Source organism: Leucoraja erinacea, chromosome 25, assembly GCF_028641065.1.
Source record: "Leucoraja erinacea ecotype New England chromosome 25, Leri_hhj_1, whole genome shotgun sequence".
In the NCBI taxonomy this organism is placed as follows: Eukaryota; Metazoa; Chordata; class Chondrichthyes; order Rajiformes; family Rajidae; genus Leucoraja; species Leucoraja erinaceus.
This window is the reverse complement of record NC_073401.1, coordinates 8,960,273-8,979,918: the sequence shown is the minus strand read 5'-3', so window position 1 is coordinate 8,979,918 and position 19,646 is coordinate 8,960,273. Positions and strand designations below refer to the sequence as shown.

At 41.2% G+C, this 19,646-nt stretch overlaps 2 protein-coding genes across 3 annotated transcripts in view; one reads left to right on the top strand and one right to left on the bottom strand.

Moving 5' to 3' along the window:
* The window catches only part of ddx54 (DEAD (Asp-Glu-Ala-Asp) box polypeptide 54), a 32,341-nt gene extending 25,413 nt beyond the window's left edge, over nucleotides 1-6,928 (bottom strand). Inside the window, exons 1-3 of the mRNA XM_055655631.1 lie at nucleotides 6,650-6,928; nucleotides 3,436-3,562; nucleotides 1,011-1,081 (exon numbers count right to left, since the gene is read on the bottom strand). Coding sequence (XP_055511606.1) covers nucleotides 1,011-1,081; nucleotides 3,436-3,562; nucleotides 6,650-6,835 — 384 coding nt within the window. The 5' untranslated portion in view covers nucleotides 6,836-6,928. The remainder of the gene's footprint in view (nucleotides 1-1,010; nucleotides 1,082-3,435; nucleotides 3,563-6,649) is intronic.
* A 348-nt stretch (nucleotides 6,929-7,276) lies between these two features.
* LOC129709337 (RBPJ-interacting and tubulin-associated protein 1-like) lies at nucleotides 7,277-18,383 on the top strand. Of its 2 annotated transcripts, XM_055655629.1 has the most exons (4): nucleotides 7,277-7,420; nucleotides 9,180-9,278; nucleotides 11,887-12,245; nucleotides 17,538-18,383. In XM_055655629.1, the coding sequence occupies exons 3-4, from the start codon at nucleotides 11,950-11,952 to the stop codon at nucleotides 18,106-18,108; spliced, it is 867 nt and encodes a 288-aa protein (XP_055511604.1). In that variant the 5' UTR covers nucleotides 7,277-7,420; nucleotides 9,180-9,278; nucleotides 11,887-11,949; the 3' UTR covers nucleotides 18,109-18,383. The 2 variants fall into 2 exon arrangements, with proteins under 2 accessions (XP_055511604.1, XP_055511605.1); XM_055655630.1 differs by lacking the exon at nucleotides 9,180-9,278.
* Nucleotides 18,384-19,646: the final 1,263 nt, after the last annotated feature.

The window sequence follows — 19,646 nt, the reverse complement described above, 5'->3', positions numbered from 1 at the left end:
CTCCTCTTCGTATCATCTACAAACTTGGCCACAAAACCTTCAATCCCCTCATCCAAATTATTGATATACAATGTGAACATTAGGAGCTCCAGCACAACTCCACTAGTCACTGGCAGCCAACCAGAAAAAGCCCCCTTTATTACCACTCTTTGCCTTTTGCCATCTAGCCAATCTGCTATACATGCTAATATCTTTCCTTTTTTACCTACTCAAAAAAACAATTTATAGCAACCAATCAACCCATTATCTGCAACTACACCTTCGGATGCATGTGACAAATAAAATAGACTTTGACTTTATCATGTCTTTGAGATGCAAGAGGGAACACAAACACCCTGTGGAAAACTCCACGCTGACAGTACTCAAGATCAGTATCAAACCTCGGCCCCTGGAGCTGTGAGGCATTGGAATTTATTGATGAAAAGCCAACCGTTTTAAAAATATTGATTATTAAACAGATCTTTTTTTATAATATGTTTATCTACCTTTTAATAAGCCCAGATCAAAATTTATTTTCCTTCTACAGTTTACAATTCTTCAAAATTAGCCGAATCATTTTTGGCCTGATCTCCTGTTTGGAGAAATACTTCACTAAAATATATACTTTAAACATGCTGAAATTATCAGACAGTTAGCCAATGCTGCTCATGCACACCTAGCTCAAGATTGCTACAGAGGCGTGCCTTGTCATCTCTACTGAGGAAGAAACAATAAGCAATGTGCAATTTACATGATGACAGGTGGATTTACATTGAGAGGGTTAAAGTTCACTAATGAATAATAAACCTGACACAGTTTCTAATTTTGTATTAATGTAGCACTCACAGCATTTAAAATTCTTAACCAGTTACTTGACCATTTATTTTTAAAGCTGGTAATAATTATTACATGCCATTGCCATGTAATGAATACAGAAGTTATTCATTAATGATAACTGTTCATTATGTGCTAATTTTCATCAGAAACTTCTGGAGCAATGAAGTTTTAACATTAACAATACTGCAGTTTACCTTTCTCTGAATTGGAGTTGGTACTTTATAGCCTTTCTTCATTATGCCTTTGAAGACTGGAAAGCTTAAACCTTTGGTAAAGTAAAGTAATATTATTAATTTTGAGATAACCATTTTGTACTATCAACAATAACAGCAATAATTCACTGCTATCTGGTAAGTTGTACATACATTTTACCAGTGGCATGTCTCTGCAATGACTACAGCAATGATGAGAATGTTTAACAGACTTTTTTAATATATATAAATAATTTTTAACATGGTGGCAAAAGGAGCCCCTTGCTTGAAAGATATATATTTTTTATCGTTTAAAAAATGTATAATCTTTTGAAACTCCAACTTGTCTGCCTTTCTGCCAGATGGAGACCCAAGAAACGGAAAATGCTGGAATCCTGAGCAAAACAGCAACCAAGGTGGGTCAATGGGATCCCTGAACCCATCTCAGTGGGTCTGGAAATGGACAGATGATGTTTCAGGTCAGAACCCTTCTTCAGACTCACAAGAAGGTCCCGGCCTGATATGTTGTCTGTCCATTCCCTCCACAGATGCTATTTGAACCACTAAGTTATTCCAGAACTTGTGCTGTGCTTGTCTGCCATATCTATTCATTCAATTTCTTAGACTCTCACTTATTTCTTGCCCCATCTCCATATCAATACATTCTTTAGTTATATTCATAATGAAAAGTATCTCTGCTGTATGAGCTTTCTGTCAAGGGTAGCACAATAGCATTCCAAATGTACATTTTTAGCTTTGTGGCTTATAATATGTAGAAATTTCTGCCACGATCAATTCTATGTTTTTTCCAAATCATTTTCTACGATAATCTTCAACACTGGTGCTCCACACTCATTTTCAACCCCCTTCTTTATTCCTCATACATCCATGACTGCGCAACCAAGTCCAAACCATCATCTAAAGTACACAATTCACAATTTGGCAGACAACACCACTTTAGTGGGCTGGATATCTAATAATGACGAGACAGATTACAGGAAAGAGATTGAGAACCTCGTAATCTGGTGTCAAGAAAACAACCTCTCTCTCAATGTCAGCAAGACAAAGGAGATAGTGATTGACTTCACGAAGTGCAGCTGTACACATACCCTGGTATACACTGATGGTGCCAAAGTAGAGCTTCAGGTTTCTCTGAGTAAATATCACCAGCAACTTGACCTGGACCAGCCATATCGAAACAATGGCTAAGAAAGCACATCAACGCTTCTCCTTCCTACTTAGGAGACTCGGCATATCCCTAACAACTCTCGCCAACTGCTACAGTGCGCCGTGGAAATCATTTTATCGAGATGCATCACAGCATGGTTTGGGAACAACTTCATGCAAGACCACAGAAAATTACAGAGAATTGTGGACGCAGCCCAGACCATCACACAAACCAACCTCCCTTCCATTGACTCTATCTACACTTCTCGCTGCTTTGGTAAGGCCACCAACATAATTAAGGAGGAGTCTCACCTTGGGCACTCTCTCTTCTCCCCTCTGCCATCAGACAATAGATACAGATGTATGAAAATGCATACCTCCAGATACAGGGACTGTTTCTTCCCAGCTGTTATCAGGCAACTGAACTATTCTATCACCAACAAGAGAGCTCTGATCTAACATTTACCGCAATGGAGACCCTCGGACTATCTTTAAGTAAGTAAGTAAGTAAGTTTATTGGCAAAGTATTCACATACAAGGAATTTGCCATGGTGCTCCACCCACAAGTAACAACATGACATACAGTGACAATTACGAATGACTCAGAAAACACCAAACATCAATAATAATAAGACATTAATGATAAAACACCATTGATCAAGCATGTGAACCAACAGACTTTGGTCAGACTTCAATCTGACTTCACAGGACATAATCTTGTACTAAATGTTATTCCCACTATCCTGCATCTGCACACTGTGGACAGCTTGATTATAATCATGTATAGTCTTTCTGCTGACTGGACAGTAACCAACAAAAATGTTTTAATTGTTTCTTGGTACACTTGGTGACAATAAACTAAAAACTATTTATCACTAATGTTATAAAATCAAAGTACAACACAACATTAAAAACAAAACGTATTAGCTCAAAATAACACTTGAATTATATTGATATAACTTAGCCAAATTATTCTCCCCTCTCTAACCTGATTTAAAGATTGTAGTTACATTCACTTTTATTGAAAAACCTGAAATGTTAATGTTTGTTTGCTCTCTAGATATTACCAGATGGATATTTCCAGCTTTTTCTGTTTTCATTACACATTTCCAGCATCTGCAGTACCATTTTTGAAATATGTTATACACATTTTACAACTGAGTTGTAAACATACATATAGAGACAGTATAATTACATACAGAGACAGTATAATTAACATTAGTTTCAATGTATCAAATAATCAAAGTAAAAATTCCCATACCCATAGACTGGAAACCTCCTGACTTCTTCTTCTTTTTATTCTGTTCCCGAACCATCTCTCTGGTGTCAGGTTCCACATCAGATGGGCAATCAGCTGAAGGAAAGCTTGGTAAAGATTTGATGTTGTGCTGTGGAAGTAAATACAAATGAATCAATATCTTATGGCATTCAAGACAGAAACAAACATCTGGTGAAGGATCCGGTGCAGAAAGCCCAGTCTATAATCTTCCAAATAAACCCACATGCACAATGGCAATCGGGGATACTTGCTGCATAAAGAAAGATAAAATCTTCTCAATTGTTTGATTGGGGACATTACAAACAAAGTACAGAATACACAACATTTCGGCCAATTCATAAATTTGAAGCAGATATCTTAGTAATTAATACCTTCTGCCCCTTGACACAACCACCTGCATTAAAACTCAAATATAAAATTAGTTCCAGAATATTTGCAATTTTGTTTAATGTCTTAATCCTTAATGTTAATAAGCAAGTTTAGAAACAGGAAGTAATATTTTTGTGAAATAACTTAATTTCCACTTCATTTCCCACACAAAATGGTGGCGTCTAAGGAGGGAATGCGTTTCGGTTACGGACTCTTCTCGTTTCACCTAACAAACAGCTAACAATGGATCAGTCTGAAGAAGGGTTTCGGCCCGAAACGTTGCGTATTTCCTTCGCTCCATCAGGGCTCTCACTTAACTTTTTACCCCCTGTTGCCAGCCGGACATCCTTGACAGCTTTTTAGGTTGCCAAATGACAGTTTAGGTGGTCATTTAAGATGGCTTGCATGACGCGTGCAATAATGTGCTCGGACGAAGTTACCATTCGGAATTATGCTCAATGAAGCATTCACATATTATTTCTGCTTGAAATAAAGTCACAAACTAAACATATTCACCAATCAAGACATGATATATATACCACAATGACATGCAGCAAAATTATAATACACTATCTCAACTCTTTTTACACATTGCAATTAATGCAATTTCTATTATTTCTTTCCATTTCTAAACAAAAATGTGGTTGGATTATTCAGCGTATGATCAACCTGTGTCAATAAATCCTGGACTATGGTAACATATATGCTTAACCATGCACACTATAGATTGATGCAAGCATACTTTCTGTGAAGGACCGAAAATTATCATGACATGACCATAGCATGGGTCGTTATTGCTATTGGTACAGAAACACTCTCGCTTCCCACATAATTTATCCACAACAAACTATACAGGTTGCAAGGAAATTTCTAAAAGGCATTTTATGATAATAGCAGTTAAAATGAATTCTGTAATAACGTGTCAACAGTAGCAGTGGCAATCCAACATTGCGGTTTTAATGTTGCATGAGTTCACAATTTAATCTTTATTAAAACAACATTGGGAATTAAAACACATTTGATTGCATTCCGGTATCAAACATAGTCAATGTTCGCTCTGAAGACATTCCCAGCGGAGTAGGGTTGGGGGGGGGGGGGAGGGGGGGGGGGGGGGGTGAATCACTGCGGGATGGATAGATGGGGTGGGGGTTGAGAAGGCAATCGGTGCAGAATGGATGGATTGGGGCAGGCTAATTAGTGAGTGTTGGAGTAGGTAAAATTGTGAGGGGTGAGCGCGGGGGATGTCAGAGGGGTTGAATGGGGGGGGATCAGTATAGAATGGATGGCGGGGGATCTGTGCAGGATAGATGCAGGATGGATGGGGGGATCAGTATGGGATGAATGGGGGTTAGACAAAAATACTGGAGAGGCAGCATCTATGGCGCGAAGGAAATAGGCAACGTTTCGGGTCGAGACCTTTCTTCAGACTGATTCTTCTGAATGGGGGGTCAGTACAGGATGAATGGGGGGGGGGTGGGGGATCAGCGCAGGATGAATGGGCGGATCAGTACCGGTTTGAATGGGAGGATCAGTACAGGATGAATGGGGGGGTGGCTCAGTACAGTGTGGATCGGAGGGTCTGTGCGGGATGAATGGAGGGATCATTACAGGATGAATGGGGGGGGGGGGGGGATCGCTGTAGGAATGGGGGGATCGCTACAGGATGAATGGGGGGGGGGGTTGCTACAGGATGAATGGGAGGGGATCGCTACAGGATGAATGGAGAATCAGTGCAGGATGAATGGGTGATCAGTGCAGGATGAATGGGGGAACAGTACAGGATGAATGGTGCCAATCCAGCGGAAGTGAACAGCGGACATTTGCCGTGGAGATTTAAAGGTCCAAAATATCGGGAATTATCGCGTTTGCTCGCTGAATTTCATCAAAAGTGAGGCATTATTGACTTCCGCTGGATTGGCACCTTCAGCTCCCTCTTTAATTTACCTTAGTTTCTATCTTTTTTTTACTGTAAATCTAGGTAGCTGTGCCTCACGGTCACCCCGACTAGCACAATAAATTGCAGATCAAAACCTGGCCGTTTTCTATGTTTTTAACGGGTGGGAAAGTGCGTGTTTTCCCATCCACTAACATGTACCGGATGTCTAGCATGTCCTCCACTTGAGATTTTCGGTCACGTGGGTGCGGATCTACGCTCCAGTGACCTTTCGTGAAATCACCCTATATGCAGTATCTGCAGTGCCAAGCCGGCATTAAGGTTGCCCGGCGGCACTTTGGGTGGTCATTGGCACCTGGGCAACTGCTAATTTCGAGCCCTGTCCAAAGAGGCTGCCTCACCCACTGAGTTTCTCCAGCATTTCTGTCTACCGCCGCTAACAATTACCTGTTTCCTTTATCATCGTTACTTTTTTAGCACATCTCTCATTCATTGTTCTTTATCTCTCTACACCATCGTCCATAACTCTCGTTCCCCTTATCCCTAACCAGTCTGAAGAAAGGTCTCGACCCCAAACATCACCCATTCCTACTCTTCAGAGATGCTGCCTGTCCCACTGAGTTACTCCAGCTTTTTATGTCTCTCTTCTTTATGGAGCCTCCCCCCTACCCCTCATCACCATGACGGGGGCTGGATGTTAATAGACATACAGCACGGAAACAGGCCCTTTGGCCCATCTTCAAGATGATCTTGTCCATGCCGACCAGGTGCCCCAACTAGTCCCACCTGCCTGCGTTTGGCCCATATTCGTCTAATTCTTTCCTACCCATGTACCTGGCTAATTGAGTTTCAGGATCTTATTACAATGGAGGCCGCCCGCTGGCCCTCAACACCCCCCGTCCATGTCTCAACCGTCAGGACTCGGGCACCCACCTTGTTCACCACCGGCGCATCGTCCACCATGGAAGGGACCAAATCGAACTCGCCGCCATCGCTCTCGACCTCCACGTCCCACCGGCTTTTCTGCGAGCGTTGCCGCGCATTCCTGGGCCTGGACTTGAGCGGACGTTGTTGTTTTTGCTGCTGCTTCTGTTTCTTCTGCTTCTTCTTCTGCGCCATCACTCCCGCTGGACGTGGATCCGATCAACCGCCGCCGCCGCACGCGCTCGTCACCGTCACCGCCACCGCCACCGCCACGCGCTGGGCGCCGCCATCTTGCCGACCCGACGTCACGGGTCACAGGTCACTGGACCACAGCACTCACTCCACGGGACGGGGGAGGAATAGCACCAGGCTCACGATCAACTTTCATAAGAAAAGCTTCTCGTGTTGAATTTTGCTTAATGCCTTGCAGAATTACAATTTTACCATTTAGTCATTATTTTAGCGTGTTAGAAAGTTTTGGGTTGTGTTTGTTGTGTGATGTAGGGGAACGAGCGCACCCCTTTTATTTCCTTGGTAGAAGATGATGGTTAGTCCCGATCCTTGATGTGTTGCTGCCATCGCGACGGGGCGGCGGCGGCGGCGGCCGGAGATGAAGTTGATGCGCTGCTCCCCGGCCCAGCCCGGCCCAGCCCAGCCCAGCCCAGCCCAGCCCAGCCCAGCGGGCAGTGACAGAAGGATGGCGCCAAACGGACAATGAATGACTCGACGCGTGGGTCGTGGCGCCGTCTTCACCCTCCGCCATCACCCTGCCGTGCTCGGGTGAGACCCCGACCGCCCACTAACTCCTGGTGCACTGACACGAATGCAGTTTTACTCTGGGTACAGCAGGTCTCTTGGACTAGGACCGGGATAGATAGGTGACGTTTCAGGTCGGGACCCTTCTTCAGACTCGAGCATTGGGGACAACTTACTGGGGGCAGATGACACAAAAAGCCGGAGTTACTCAATGGACGGACAATATCTCGAGAAAAGTAATAGGTCCAGAGATGCTGTCTGACTCGCTGAGTTATGCCAGCTTTTTGTGTCCATCTTTTGCCCCTGTCCCACTTAGGAAACCTCTGGAGACTTTGCGCCCCACCGAAGGTTTCCGTGCGGTTCCCGGAGGTTGCAGGTGGTTGCCGGAGGTTGCAGGTAGTGGAAACAGGTAGGGAGACTGACAAAAACCTCCGGGAACCGCACGGAAACATTGGGCGGGGCGCAAAGTCTCCAGAGGTTTCCGTTCAGGTTTCTTAAGTGAGACAGGGGCATTAGGTTCCTTCCTACATATTAAGGGCCTGCCCCACTTTCACGACCTAATTCACGACGTCTGCCGAGTTTGCCCTTGACTCATACTCGCAGCATGGTCGTCACGAGGTTGTTGGAGGCCGTAGGTAGGTTGTGATGCTATTCGTGGCATCACGTAGGTCGGGGTGATTTTTCAACATGATGAAAAATGTCCACGAGTAAAAGAGGTCGTGAAAGTGGGACAGGCCCTTTACTGGGTAGAATGCGGTCAAGGAAAGAGCGTTCACGTCGCGGCCCTGTTTCCACCAATCTTTCCACCACTACACACAAGAAGCACAAGACGCCATTGTATGTAGATGCCGAGAAGTGCGTTCACCTCTGGCTGAACAATTTCTAATCTTGTGACGTGGACTCGATAAGAAGACTGGGTAGAATCGGACAGCATGTAGAAGTGTCCCGAGCTGAAATGTCGCCTCTCCATGTTCTCCACAGCTGATTTGCTCCAACACTTTGTACTTTACTCGATATACCAGCATCATGCAATACCTGTTAGAATTTCATTGTTCTATATGACAATTACACATTCTCCACTGCCTTGATTTATAATCCCTTGTATCTCCAGAATGAGTTACAATGCAATTCCGATCGGGAACAAGAGAACTACTTAAAAGTCACTTTGAAAATTGACAAGCCGGAAAACAATGTCTTGGGAGAAAAAAAAATATTTTGGAAGAAAATCCTTGACATGTAACCAACCCCCAGTTATGGAGTATGGTTGTCTCTTAACGGAACTGATCCTTTATGAGAAGGGCCCCCACCTGAAAAGTTACCTATCCACGTTCTCCAGGGATGGTGTCTTGCTGCGTTACTCCAGCATTTTGTGTCTATCGCTACTGCTTTAAACATGCGTGACAATGAAATTGACAATCTCTTCAATTGATACTTGTGAATTGATAGCGTCAATTAATGTAACATACAGCTTTGCACGAACAATAATCAACTAAACTAAAACCAAACTAATCTGCAACAAAAATAGGCTTAAAAACCTTTATTGAAAATACTGAAGGAAAAATAATGGTTATAGTGAGTCAGAAACGCACTACTCCCTTTTCCCATTGACTCAATTGTTTTTAAACACAATTTTCTATAGTGGGTTTTTTAGGTGCTTGTTATAGCAGAACTGCTGGTAATGTTTAGGATTCAAGCAGTCTCTGGAGAGAGAGGGAACAACATCCCTTTTCTTTGAAGGAAAGTCATCAATTTGAAACTTATCCTGGTTCTCTCCCGTCTCTAGGTATTCATTAACCAACGGTTGGCATTGAAATCATTTGAAAACTAGACCTTCATTTACTAAATTTGTTTCTTCATGTAATCTTTGGAGTTATGTGGCCAGGTAGGAACCTTACAGATTTTGAATATGATGGTTGACGGGGTTCTCTTTGTTCATATGGGCTTGAGCACAATATGTATTCTGACAGTTTAATGCAGTACTGAAGTCTCATGCAGTTTCTTTAGTCTGACCGTCCTTTAGCTTCCTGGGGTGTATACAAAAACCCCATGTTACTTTCTCACGGAGAAGGGAAGTATCCCAGTGTTCTTATTAAATATTTATCCTTGAGAGTTTTGAAAAATACCACCAACACACCAATTGTTATAAATTGGAAAGATAAACAAACCAATGTCAATGTTCCCTTTCAGACCAACATCACCATTATTGAGTGTCTAGTTACACTTATTCAGCTAAATTGGTTAGCCACATTTTTCACATGCCTGACACCAGACTACCAAAATGGAGCTCTTGTGGAAAGAGCTAATCAGGATGACAGAGATAATATTCAGGGATAGGTCCAAAGCCACTGACTCCTCATAATCACTGGCCCTTTACTGGTCGATTTGGAGAAAGAATATTTGGGATGGCATTGGGAACCTTCAGGCACTACATTGGAAATATGAAAATTGCCTCGAGCTATCGACCCTATAGCCACCAGCTTCCCCATCTGTGGAATGTTTAAGATTCCTATGTTCATCTCGTTAATCCACAAAACCAATGTGGACACTAAACACTGCCATATATGAATTTGAAGTTGGGCTTTGACCTTGACATATGGTATTTGCTTTATATCTCATTTTTGGATATGGTTGCCAAATGTAAACTTTTTTGAGAGGCTTATGCCCGGTTGGTGCCTGATAATATCAGAAATTTAGAATTACAGTTGAGCAAAAAAAGAATATTTCACATGTATACTCAAAACAATCCTGTTTTGGTTCCAACAGTTAGATGCTCACAAATTACAGACGGCCTATAGAGAGCGGATAATACACTTCAGCGTAAAGACAGAAAATGAACCTTTACCAAGGCATCTAAGTTTCTTGATTTAAAAAAATGGACAGCAAGACACTAAAAAATATCTTCTAAATTTCTCAATACATTGTTCAGTTTAGCTTAATGTTCATTTGTTAAATTTATTAAATATTTTAATGCCTTGTGTGAATTGTAAAAGCCAATATTAAAGGTTTATCGTCATTAAATGATAGTGTTTTGTTGGTGGTTTTCCATTTACTAAGGAAACAACCTTGTGTTAGTTTGAAAATAGAGTGAATCGTAGATCTTGCAAAGTTTTACTGCAATTGGATAACTTTGTCACAGGAATTAACCAACCTGCTGAAAAATAAGTGTTAAAATTGTAAATAATGTAATATTACATCCTGTAGCAATTAGAATTCTCTTCATTGCTATAGAAATGCTCTGTAAATTTTTATTAAAAATGATAAAAGAAAATAAAGGGAGTATACAGATTTGGCTTTTGAGAATATACATGGTCTCATCTAACCTGCTACCTTAATCCGCATCAATTGTATATTATGTTTGATGATTCTTTATATCACTATTTTTCTTCTAATGCAAATTTTCCATAACATTGCCGTCACAAAGTCATGCCTGCAATTTGCACATATCTCCAGCAGAGAGAGTGCAAGTTCAACTTACCCCTTATTTTGAACCGTCAAACATTATATTGTTTGTAAACTTATTTTTCAGTAAAATGCTTTTTTAAATGACTATTTAACGAACTCTGGTAGCCTCAGATCACGTTTCTTATCAACCGTATGATTATGCCATCAAATTCAATTATTTATCCTCCTTTAACAGTTAAAGGAGGAGAAATAATTGAATTTGATGGCACAATGAATGGAGATAGATTAGAGGTGAAAAGGAATGGGAAAGATAGGGAAGGTACCTAAGGAAGATAGAAATGTAGATAGGGAAACAGAGGAGTAAAGAACCATGGGTATAGAAGGTTCAAGACGAGGAGGAAGTGAAGGATCTACTGGGTGTTGGTAGTGGTTGTAAAGTGGGAGGAAATCCTCTTTATCTAATATCCTCAAATCCATTAGCATTCTGACAAACCTCTTTTGCACCCTCTGCAAATCTTCCACAACAGGGTGACCAGAACTGCATATAATACTTCAGATGAGGCCTACCAAAGTTTTATAAGGCTGTAACGTGACTTCCTGATGCTTTTCCTCAATTCCTTGAAAGCATGCCAAAAATACTAAATTCATCAATTAATGAAGGCAAGCATACCGCATTTATCACTGTATCTACCAGTGTAGACAGCTTCAGGGAACTATGGTCCCTAAAAGCCTTCTGTACATCAATCCTGTTCAAGGTCTTGCCATTAACTCTGTATTTTTCCCCTTGCATACGACCACCCAAACAGCGGCACCTCACACTTGTCTTGATTAAAGCATGGTTGTTTGCACTCTTTCCAATTGTAATGAAGAGCCCTTGACCTGAAATGTTAACTCTATTTTTTCCGACCAGCACTTGGTTTTTCTTTGAAGATCCTATTTTATTGTTCCTCATAAATTGGATAATATTGGCATGGATAAGAACTACGTTTGAAATAATTATGTATTAACAATTTTCAGAGCATCACCATGAAGTGTACAAAATGTATTGCATTTTAAAAAAAAAAACACATGTACATTCTTGTCTTTAGGGTGACTTTGCCAGACTTGAAAAGACCTGTCCAATGTGCAACTGTCCACCCTGAGCTGCTATCATGTCAGCTGACATAGTAATTACTGCTATTCAAGCCTGTCGTACAAGTCATAAGGGACGCAGCCGTTACAGAGTTGGAGCAAAGACCTCCTACGTAGATGAAACCTTATTTGGTCATTCCAGCAAGGTCCAGAGTTCAATCTACGAATTTGATCCACCATGGGTTTCTGCATCTCCAGCTGCTACTCAACGGCCATTATTGTGGAGCCCAAGTACACAGACAAGGCCAAATGGAGATGTCAGCCAGGTTCCCATCCCTCTCAAGTCTGGAAGAACACCCATAAAAAACAAGTACAGGTAATGTTCAGCAAAATCTGATTAAATTCCGTGTTATACTTGTTGCAGAATTGATGATGTGTGACTGACTGAAAAAGAAAATAAGCATTCACTGGAAAATTGCAAGCATATGCTTTGTGAGTAATCCAATGTACTTTTTAGATTAGAGGGTATTCCAGACCATGGAATGGAGCAATAGAACAGTGAAATGGTTAATTGCCAACTGAATGTAGGTGAGTGGATGGGAGAGTTGGTGGAGACAATAAAACAAGGGAATGAGAGATTAGTACAAATATATATTTGATGGTCGGCTCAGATTCTAGGTTGAAGGACCTATTTGAATGCTGTATTATTCTATATTCTTGCGAATTGTTGGAGGAAAGAATAAGTATACCATCTATTCCTTTGAAATGCTAACTGGCCTTCTAAACATCAAAACCATTCCCAGATAGATAAGGTGGCAGGTGCTATCTTAGCTGGTAATTTGGACATAAACATCCAATATATTCCAGAGATGGTAGATTGATGTCAAGAAAAACACAGAATTGCACAGAGAATTGCAAGTTTAAAATGCAAATTTAATAATTATGCTGAAATGCACACAAAAATAAGCTGATACACTCATGTCAGTACTCCTTTCCATGACAGACACCATCATCTTCACGGATGGCTTGTTCTCCTAATCCCTCACTGCTGCTTCCAGTCATGCACCCATTATGCAAGGAATGTACAGTAAATTCAGTCAATTGGTATCATTCATTTTTTGGATGTTGTGACTGCCACAGTTGCATAGCTATTAGTCTATATGTGCAGAGACACAGAAAGCTGGAGTAACTCAGCGATACAGGCAGCATCTCTGGAGAGGAATGGATGACATTTCGAGCCAAGACCCTTCTTCAGACTGATCCATACGATAGTCTGTACAAGCAGTTGGTTTGGTTGTGCGCCTTGCTGGAGTATTAAATGTGTGACGGTGAGATAAAGGATACAAATATGAGATTGGTTGAATGGGATGCGAGTTGAGCAATAGTTACGGTATTAATGCTGTTCATATGTTATGTCATGTGAAGATGGTCACCCACCTGGTGAGCAAGCTACAAAAGCTTTTCACCATACCATGGTAGAATAGAATAATAGAATAGAATAACGTCTATTATCATTTGAACCCAAGTTCAAACGAAATTATGTTTCTGCAGTCATACAAACAAGAAAAAAAACCAAGACACACAATGAACACAATTTTCATAAACATCCATCACAATGAATCTCCAGACATCTCACTGTGAGTCTTGTCTCTCCCCTGTTCTTTATTCTTCTCCCGATGTTAAAGCCCCTGGCGGGCGATGACAAGTCCCGCGGCCGTTAGCCGCGTTGGGCGATGTAAGGCCCTGTAAGGTTGTTTTTAACCCCGCAATTCGGGCGGGAGATGTTGCCGTTGTGGGAGCTCCGAAAAGCGGTCTCCCACCAGGGACCCTCGAGCTCCCGATGTTACCGTCCACAGGGCCTGCAGCCGGAGCCTCCGAAGCTCCGAAGTCAGGTCGCAGCCGCGCGCCATCACACGCTCCGCACTCCGAAGTCGGCCAGTTCCGCGATGGTGAGTCCGCAGACTCTGCAACTGGAGCCCCAGGTTGATTCCGGTTGGAGGCCGCTCCGCGGTGCTCGGCCCCAACGACAACGGAGACCCGACAGGGAAAAGGTCGGGTCCCCGTACAGGGAAGAGATTTAAATGTTTCCCCCACCCCCTGGCCCCCCACATATACACAGCTAAAAATAATATATAAACTACAACCAAATCACGCACTTAACAGTACAAAGAGGAAAAAAAAACAGACGGACTGCAGAGGCTGCTGCCGCGAGGTGCCGCCACTGCACGTGACAATAAACTAAATTAAACCTTGACGTAAAAAAAGACAAAATGCTGGAGTAAATCAACAGGTCAGGAACAATCTCTAGAGAACATGACTGGTTGATGTTCTGGGTTGGGACCCTTCAGTTCATTCATCTATCTATATTCTTCAGTGATGCTGCCTGACCCGCTGAGGTACTCCAGCATTTTGTGACTGTCTTTGGTATAAACCAGCATCTGCAGTTCTTTGTTATTACCCACCATGACAACTTGTGTGAGATTATTAAATTGCACAGAATTGAACTTCGATCAACATACAATTTCTTCCCACAAACTTCTGTGCACATTTCTGATGATATTTCATCTGTGTGGGTGGAAGATCTCTCCTCCCTTTGAGTTCTTTCACCAAAACCTCCAGTGCATTGCAAGAATCATTTAGTTTTTTTTTTCCATTGCATATTCCACCAGTGTGTGAAGTATTTGAACACAGTGCAGTTCCCATTTTTAAAAGTTTTTTTTGTGTCTTCAGGTAGTGTTAAATGTTCATTGCAACATCATGTTCTCTATTGCAGCAGCAGCCACCAATAATTGTCACAGAGAGGAGGAAGTTGACATTAGTATAAATTTAATGTGATTAAATAATTTAATATAATTTGCTGCCTGCAAACCTCTCAACGTGCATAGATTAATTGAAACACCTACTTTCTGGTATGCACTTTTTAAGTTAAGCTGGTGAGGCAAATGTTCAAATCATTTGGAACAATCTACATATTGGAGTAAAAAGTAATCTTTATTAAGAAGCAAAATCTAGCACTCTTGCCTTATGCTATAGGGACAAATGTATCAACTATTCCATGAATTAAAAAGTAATCTTTATTAAAAAACAAAATCCAGTACTTTTGCCATGTCCAATAGGAACACATTTATCAACTAAGAAATCTAGTACTCTCTCTTTATGAATGAATGAATGAATCTCTTTATTGTCATTGCACATGGTACAACGAAATTTAAAAGTCAATCCCACGGTGCGATTCACAAGAGCAGTTTAAATATATAAGATAAGGTAAAAATACATACATATAATTAAAAAAAAAAAAAATTACAGATAAATTACAATAGCAGCTGAGGTAGAGCCATTCAGTTGAATGTGAGTGTTATTTCTTATTTTGCATTATTAAGTTCACGTATGGCTATGGGGTAGAAGCTGTCTCTGAGTCTTTGTGCGAGTTTTGAAAGACCTGTATCGTCTGCCAGAGGGCAGCAGGTGGAACAGGTTGTGTCCAGGGTGGGAAGTATGCTATAGTGATTCATGCATTTTGTACAGTGCCCTCCATAATTTTTGGGACAAAGACCCATCATTTATTTATTTGCCTCTGTACTCCACAATTTGAGGTTTGTAATAGAAAAAAAATCGCATGTGGTTAAAGTGCACATTTTCAGATTTTAATAAAGGCCATTTTTATACATTTTGGTTTTACCATGTAGAAATTAGAACAGTGTTTATACATAGTCCCCTGATTTCAGGGCACCATAATATTTGCGGTACAGCAAAGACATGTAAATGAAAGTAGTCATGTTGCATATCTTTTGCATGCAATGACTGCTTGAAGTCTGTGATTCAAGGACATCACCAGTTGCTGGGTGTCTTGTCTGGCGATGCTCTGCCAGGCCTGTATTGCAGCCATCTTTAGCTTGTGCTTGTTTTGGGGCCTAGTACCATTCGGTTTTCTCTTCAGCATATAAAAGACATGCTCAATTGGGTTCAGATCGGGTGATTGACTTGGCCACTCAAGAATTGACCATTTTTTAGCTTTGAAAAACTCCTTTGTTGCTTTAGCAGTATGTTGGGATCATTGTCTTGCTGTACAATGAACCGCCGACCAATGAGTTTTGAGGCATTTGTTTGAACTTGAGCAGGTAGAATGTATCTATACACTTCAGAATTTATTATGCTACTACCATCAACAGTTGTATTATCAATGAAGATAAGTGAGCCAGTACCTTCAGCAGCCATACATGCCCAGGCCATAACACCCCCACCGCCGTGATTCGCAGATGAGGTGGTATGCTTTGGATCTTGGGCAGTTTCTTCTCTCCTCCATGCTTTGCTCTTGCCATCACTTTGATATAAGTTAATCTTCGTCTCATCTGTGCACAAGACCTTTTTGAAGAACTATGGTTGCTCTTTTAAGTACTACTTGGCAAACCGTAATCTGCCCATCCTAGTTTTGTGGCTAACCAGCGGTTTGCATCTTACAGTGTGGCCTCTGTATTTCTGCTCATGAAGTCTTCTGCGCACAGTTTTATTGACAAATCCACACCTGACTTCTGAAAAGTGTTTCTGATCTGTCGGACAGGTGTTTGGGGATTTTTCTTTATTATAGAGAGAATTCTTCTGTGATCAGCTGTGGAGGTCTTCCTTGGCCTCACCTGTGCTCTCTTTCTTCTTAATGATGTTCCAAACAATTGATTTTGGTAAGCTTAAGGTTTGGCTAATGTCTCCAACAGTTTTACTCTTGTTTCTCAGTCTCATAATGGCTTCTTTGACTTTCATTGGCACATCTTTGGTCCTCATATTTATAAACAGCAATGTTTCCAAAGGTGATGGAATGACTGGAGGAAACACTAAGTACTGAGAGTTCTCTTATACCAGCATTGAGGATGCTATTAAACACACCTGAGCGATTACAAACTCCTGGGAAGCCATGTGTCCCCAACATTATGGTGCCCCGAAATAGTTGTATCAACGCAACTGTAATTTCTACATGGTGAAACCAAAATGTATAAAAAATATCCTTTAATAAAATCTGACAATGTGCACTTTAACCACATGTGATTTTTTTTCTATTACAAATCTCAATTGTACAGAGGCAAATAAATAAATTAGGGGTCTTTGTCGCAAACATTATGGAGGGCAGTGTAGTTCAAATATGGCTCAGTTAATCCGTTTCAGAAACTGCTGCCTCTTGCCAAAATTTGAGTTCTGTTCAAGAGTGATGTATAATACGATTGTGTGATGTGGCTGTCACAGTAGAACAGCTGTCTGCGTCAATGAACAGTGATTTATGATAATTGTTCAATGTAACCATGATGAACTAGATTAATACTGAAAATTACTTTCATTTACAGCAGCAATAGATTGTAATATCTTGATGGCAGTCACATTGAGCCACATTATGTAGTTCATTAATGCAGTATTTGTGTTGCTAATGGTCCTATCAAACCTTTGGATGACCCGAAGGTACAATTTGTCGAACATTCACTTTAATTAGAAATACTGATACTTACTTGATAATATGTGAAGAAATATTGACGGAGAAATTGGCTCAATGTTGCATTATAAATTGGAAAGATACAATAATATATTCCCTTAACTGAACCCAAGCATAAGTAGTATGGTGGAGTACATTTAAAAAAAAATCTCTTTTAATATTGTCTTCATTTATTTCATTTTTTCTTTATCTAAGATTAAAATCCTGTAAACCCAGCTACTGCGATGAGTCCCTTTTTGGGCCAAGACAAGATGATGCAGGCTGGGAGGCACCATGGACTGTAAAGGATGACAAAATAAAGATTCGTCCACTCCTGTGGTCCCCTACACCGCGCAAAATTAGCTCAAGTGTCTTTCGGTCCACCAGTAACCAGTTACCATCAGATGGAAGAAATCCAGTGAAACCGCATCATCCAACCACAAGAAAATCTTCTACTGACTTTATAACTGAATATAAAGATAAAACTGATTACTGGAGGAGGCCAGACAGTAACAATGCCTCTCCCAATGACACCCCAGGTCGAAGAAGATCACAGTCCTTGACTAGAAAGGACAATTCTATGAAGGAGATTGTGAAGGAAGATTCAACACTGAATGCTCCCAGGAACATCAAGCCGTTGCGGGGTAGGCCAATTTCAGCTTCAGCTGTACACCCTGGTTTGCAGCATTCTTTGAGAACAAGATCAGGTAGTCTGTCAGATTCTGCCACAGCCAATCGACTCAACACAACAAATTCTGTAAAATTAAATCCACCCTGGAAATATTAAGGCTGTATTGTTTTTGAAAGTTGGAGAAAAAGCAGAACAGATGTTTTCAAGCCACTTTGGAGTAGGAAAGGAACTGCGCTTTTGGATTCCTGAAAATAAAGAAAATATTGTGCTTTGATTATCCATTTTGAATCCAAAGCTAAACAAATTGAAATGTCCTTAATAATGGAACGGTTAGGAATTGTGGATTGGTGAAACAAAAGACCCAGCAATATTTCTCATGTGATGATAGATTAGGCATTTCTGTGAAAATACATAATGAAAACAGAAGTCACAATATTGGGTGAGTGATTGTGGTTATTTTCTTGACTTCGATCCAACAGTCTCCAACAGGCTGTTTGCTGTACCACTGGACATATCATTAACTGTGGCGGCAAAGGCAGTGATGTGCCAGAGAAGCTGAAACGGTGGTAGAGACCCGTGTTCGAAGCTGACTATGGGTGCTGTCTTTTTCTGAATTTGTACGTTCTTTCCGTGACCGTGTGGGTTTTTTCCCGAGAACTTCTATCTCCTCCCACACTCCAGGTTTGTTTGTTAATTGGTTTGGTATAAATGTAAATTGTCCCCGGTTGCGTGTAGGATAGTGTTAATGTGCGACGACAGGTCGGTACGGACTCGATGGGGCTAAACTCCTCTTCTGAATGATGCAGTCAGCTTTATACAAGGAAAGACTGATATAGCCACTTAATGCCACCAGGGACACAGTGTGCCATGGGCTGGTTTCTGTGCTGTATCACACTGCAGTCAGGCCAGACACTATGTCTGGTCGGACTGCAGAGTGATACAGCACAGAAACTGGCCCTTGGCACACTGTGTGCCTGATGGCATTAAGTAGCTATCCACAGTAATCAATTTACCAGCGCTGGTTTTGTAGCCTTCTATGTACTGGCAATGTGATGATTAGCCATGATCACATTGAATGGTGGTGCTGGCTCGAAGGGCCGGATGGCCTACTCCTGCACCTATTGTCTATTGTCTATAATGTGAACATCTACGTGCTTGTTAAATATTGTGAGAATACCTGCATCCAGTAACCACTCAGTGTGTTCCAGATTCCAAACAACCTCTGAGTGAAAAAGTTCTTCCTCAGTTCAAAGTAGGCAAAAAGAAGGCAAATGGAGTATAATGTGGTAAACTGTATGTTAATTTGCAAGGAAAAATGATTTAAAAAATAGATTCTTTAAATAAGGAAAGCTGCAGCGTAAAGGGATTTGCAAGTCGGCATTCATGTTATAATGAATAAGATTTTAAAAATGCAGACTTTAATGACGAGGTTGGAGGATAAAAGTAGAGCAGTTTTACGGAGACAGTAAAAGGCATTAGTGGGTCCACAACTAGAGTACTGTGAACTGTAGGTCACATCTTGAGTACCGTGAACCATTCAAGTCTTCTTGGTTGCCTTATTTAAGGAACGTTTCATTATAGGAGGTAGTTTAGAGGGTTCAGTTGATACTAGGGGTAGAAGGCATCATCACAGAATAAGGCAGCACACATTTAAAAGTGAGCTGAGCAAGAATTTCTTCTCTTGAAGGGTTTTC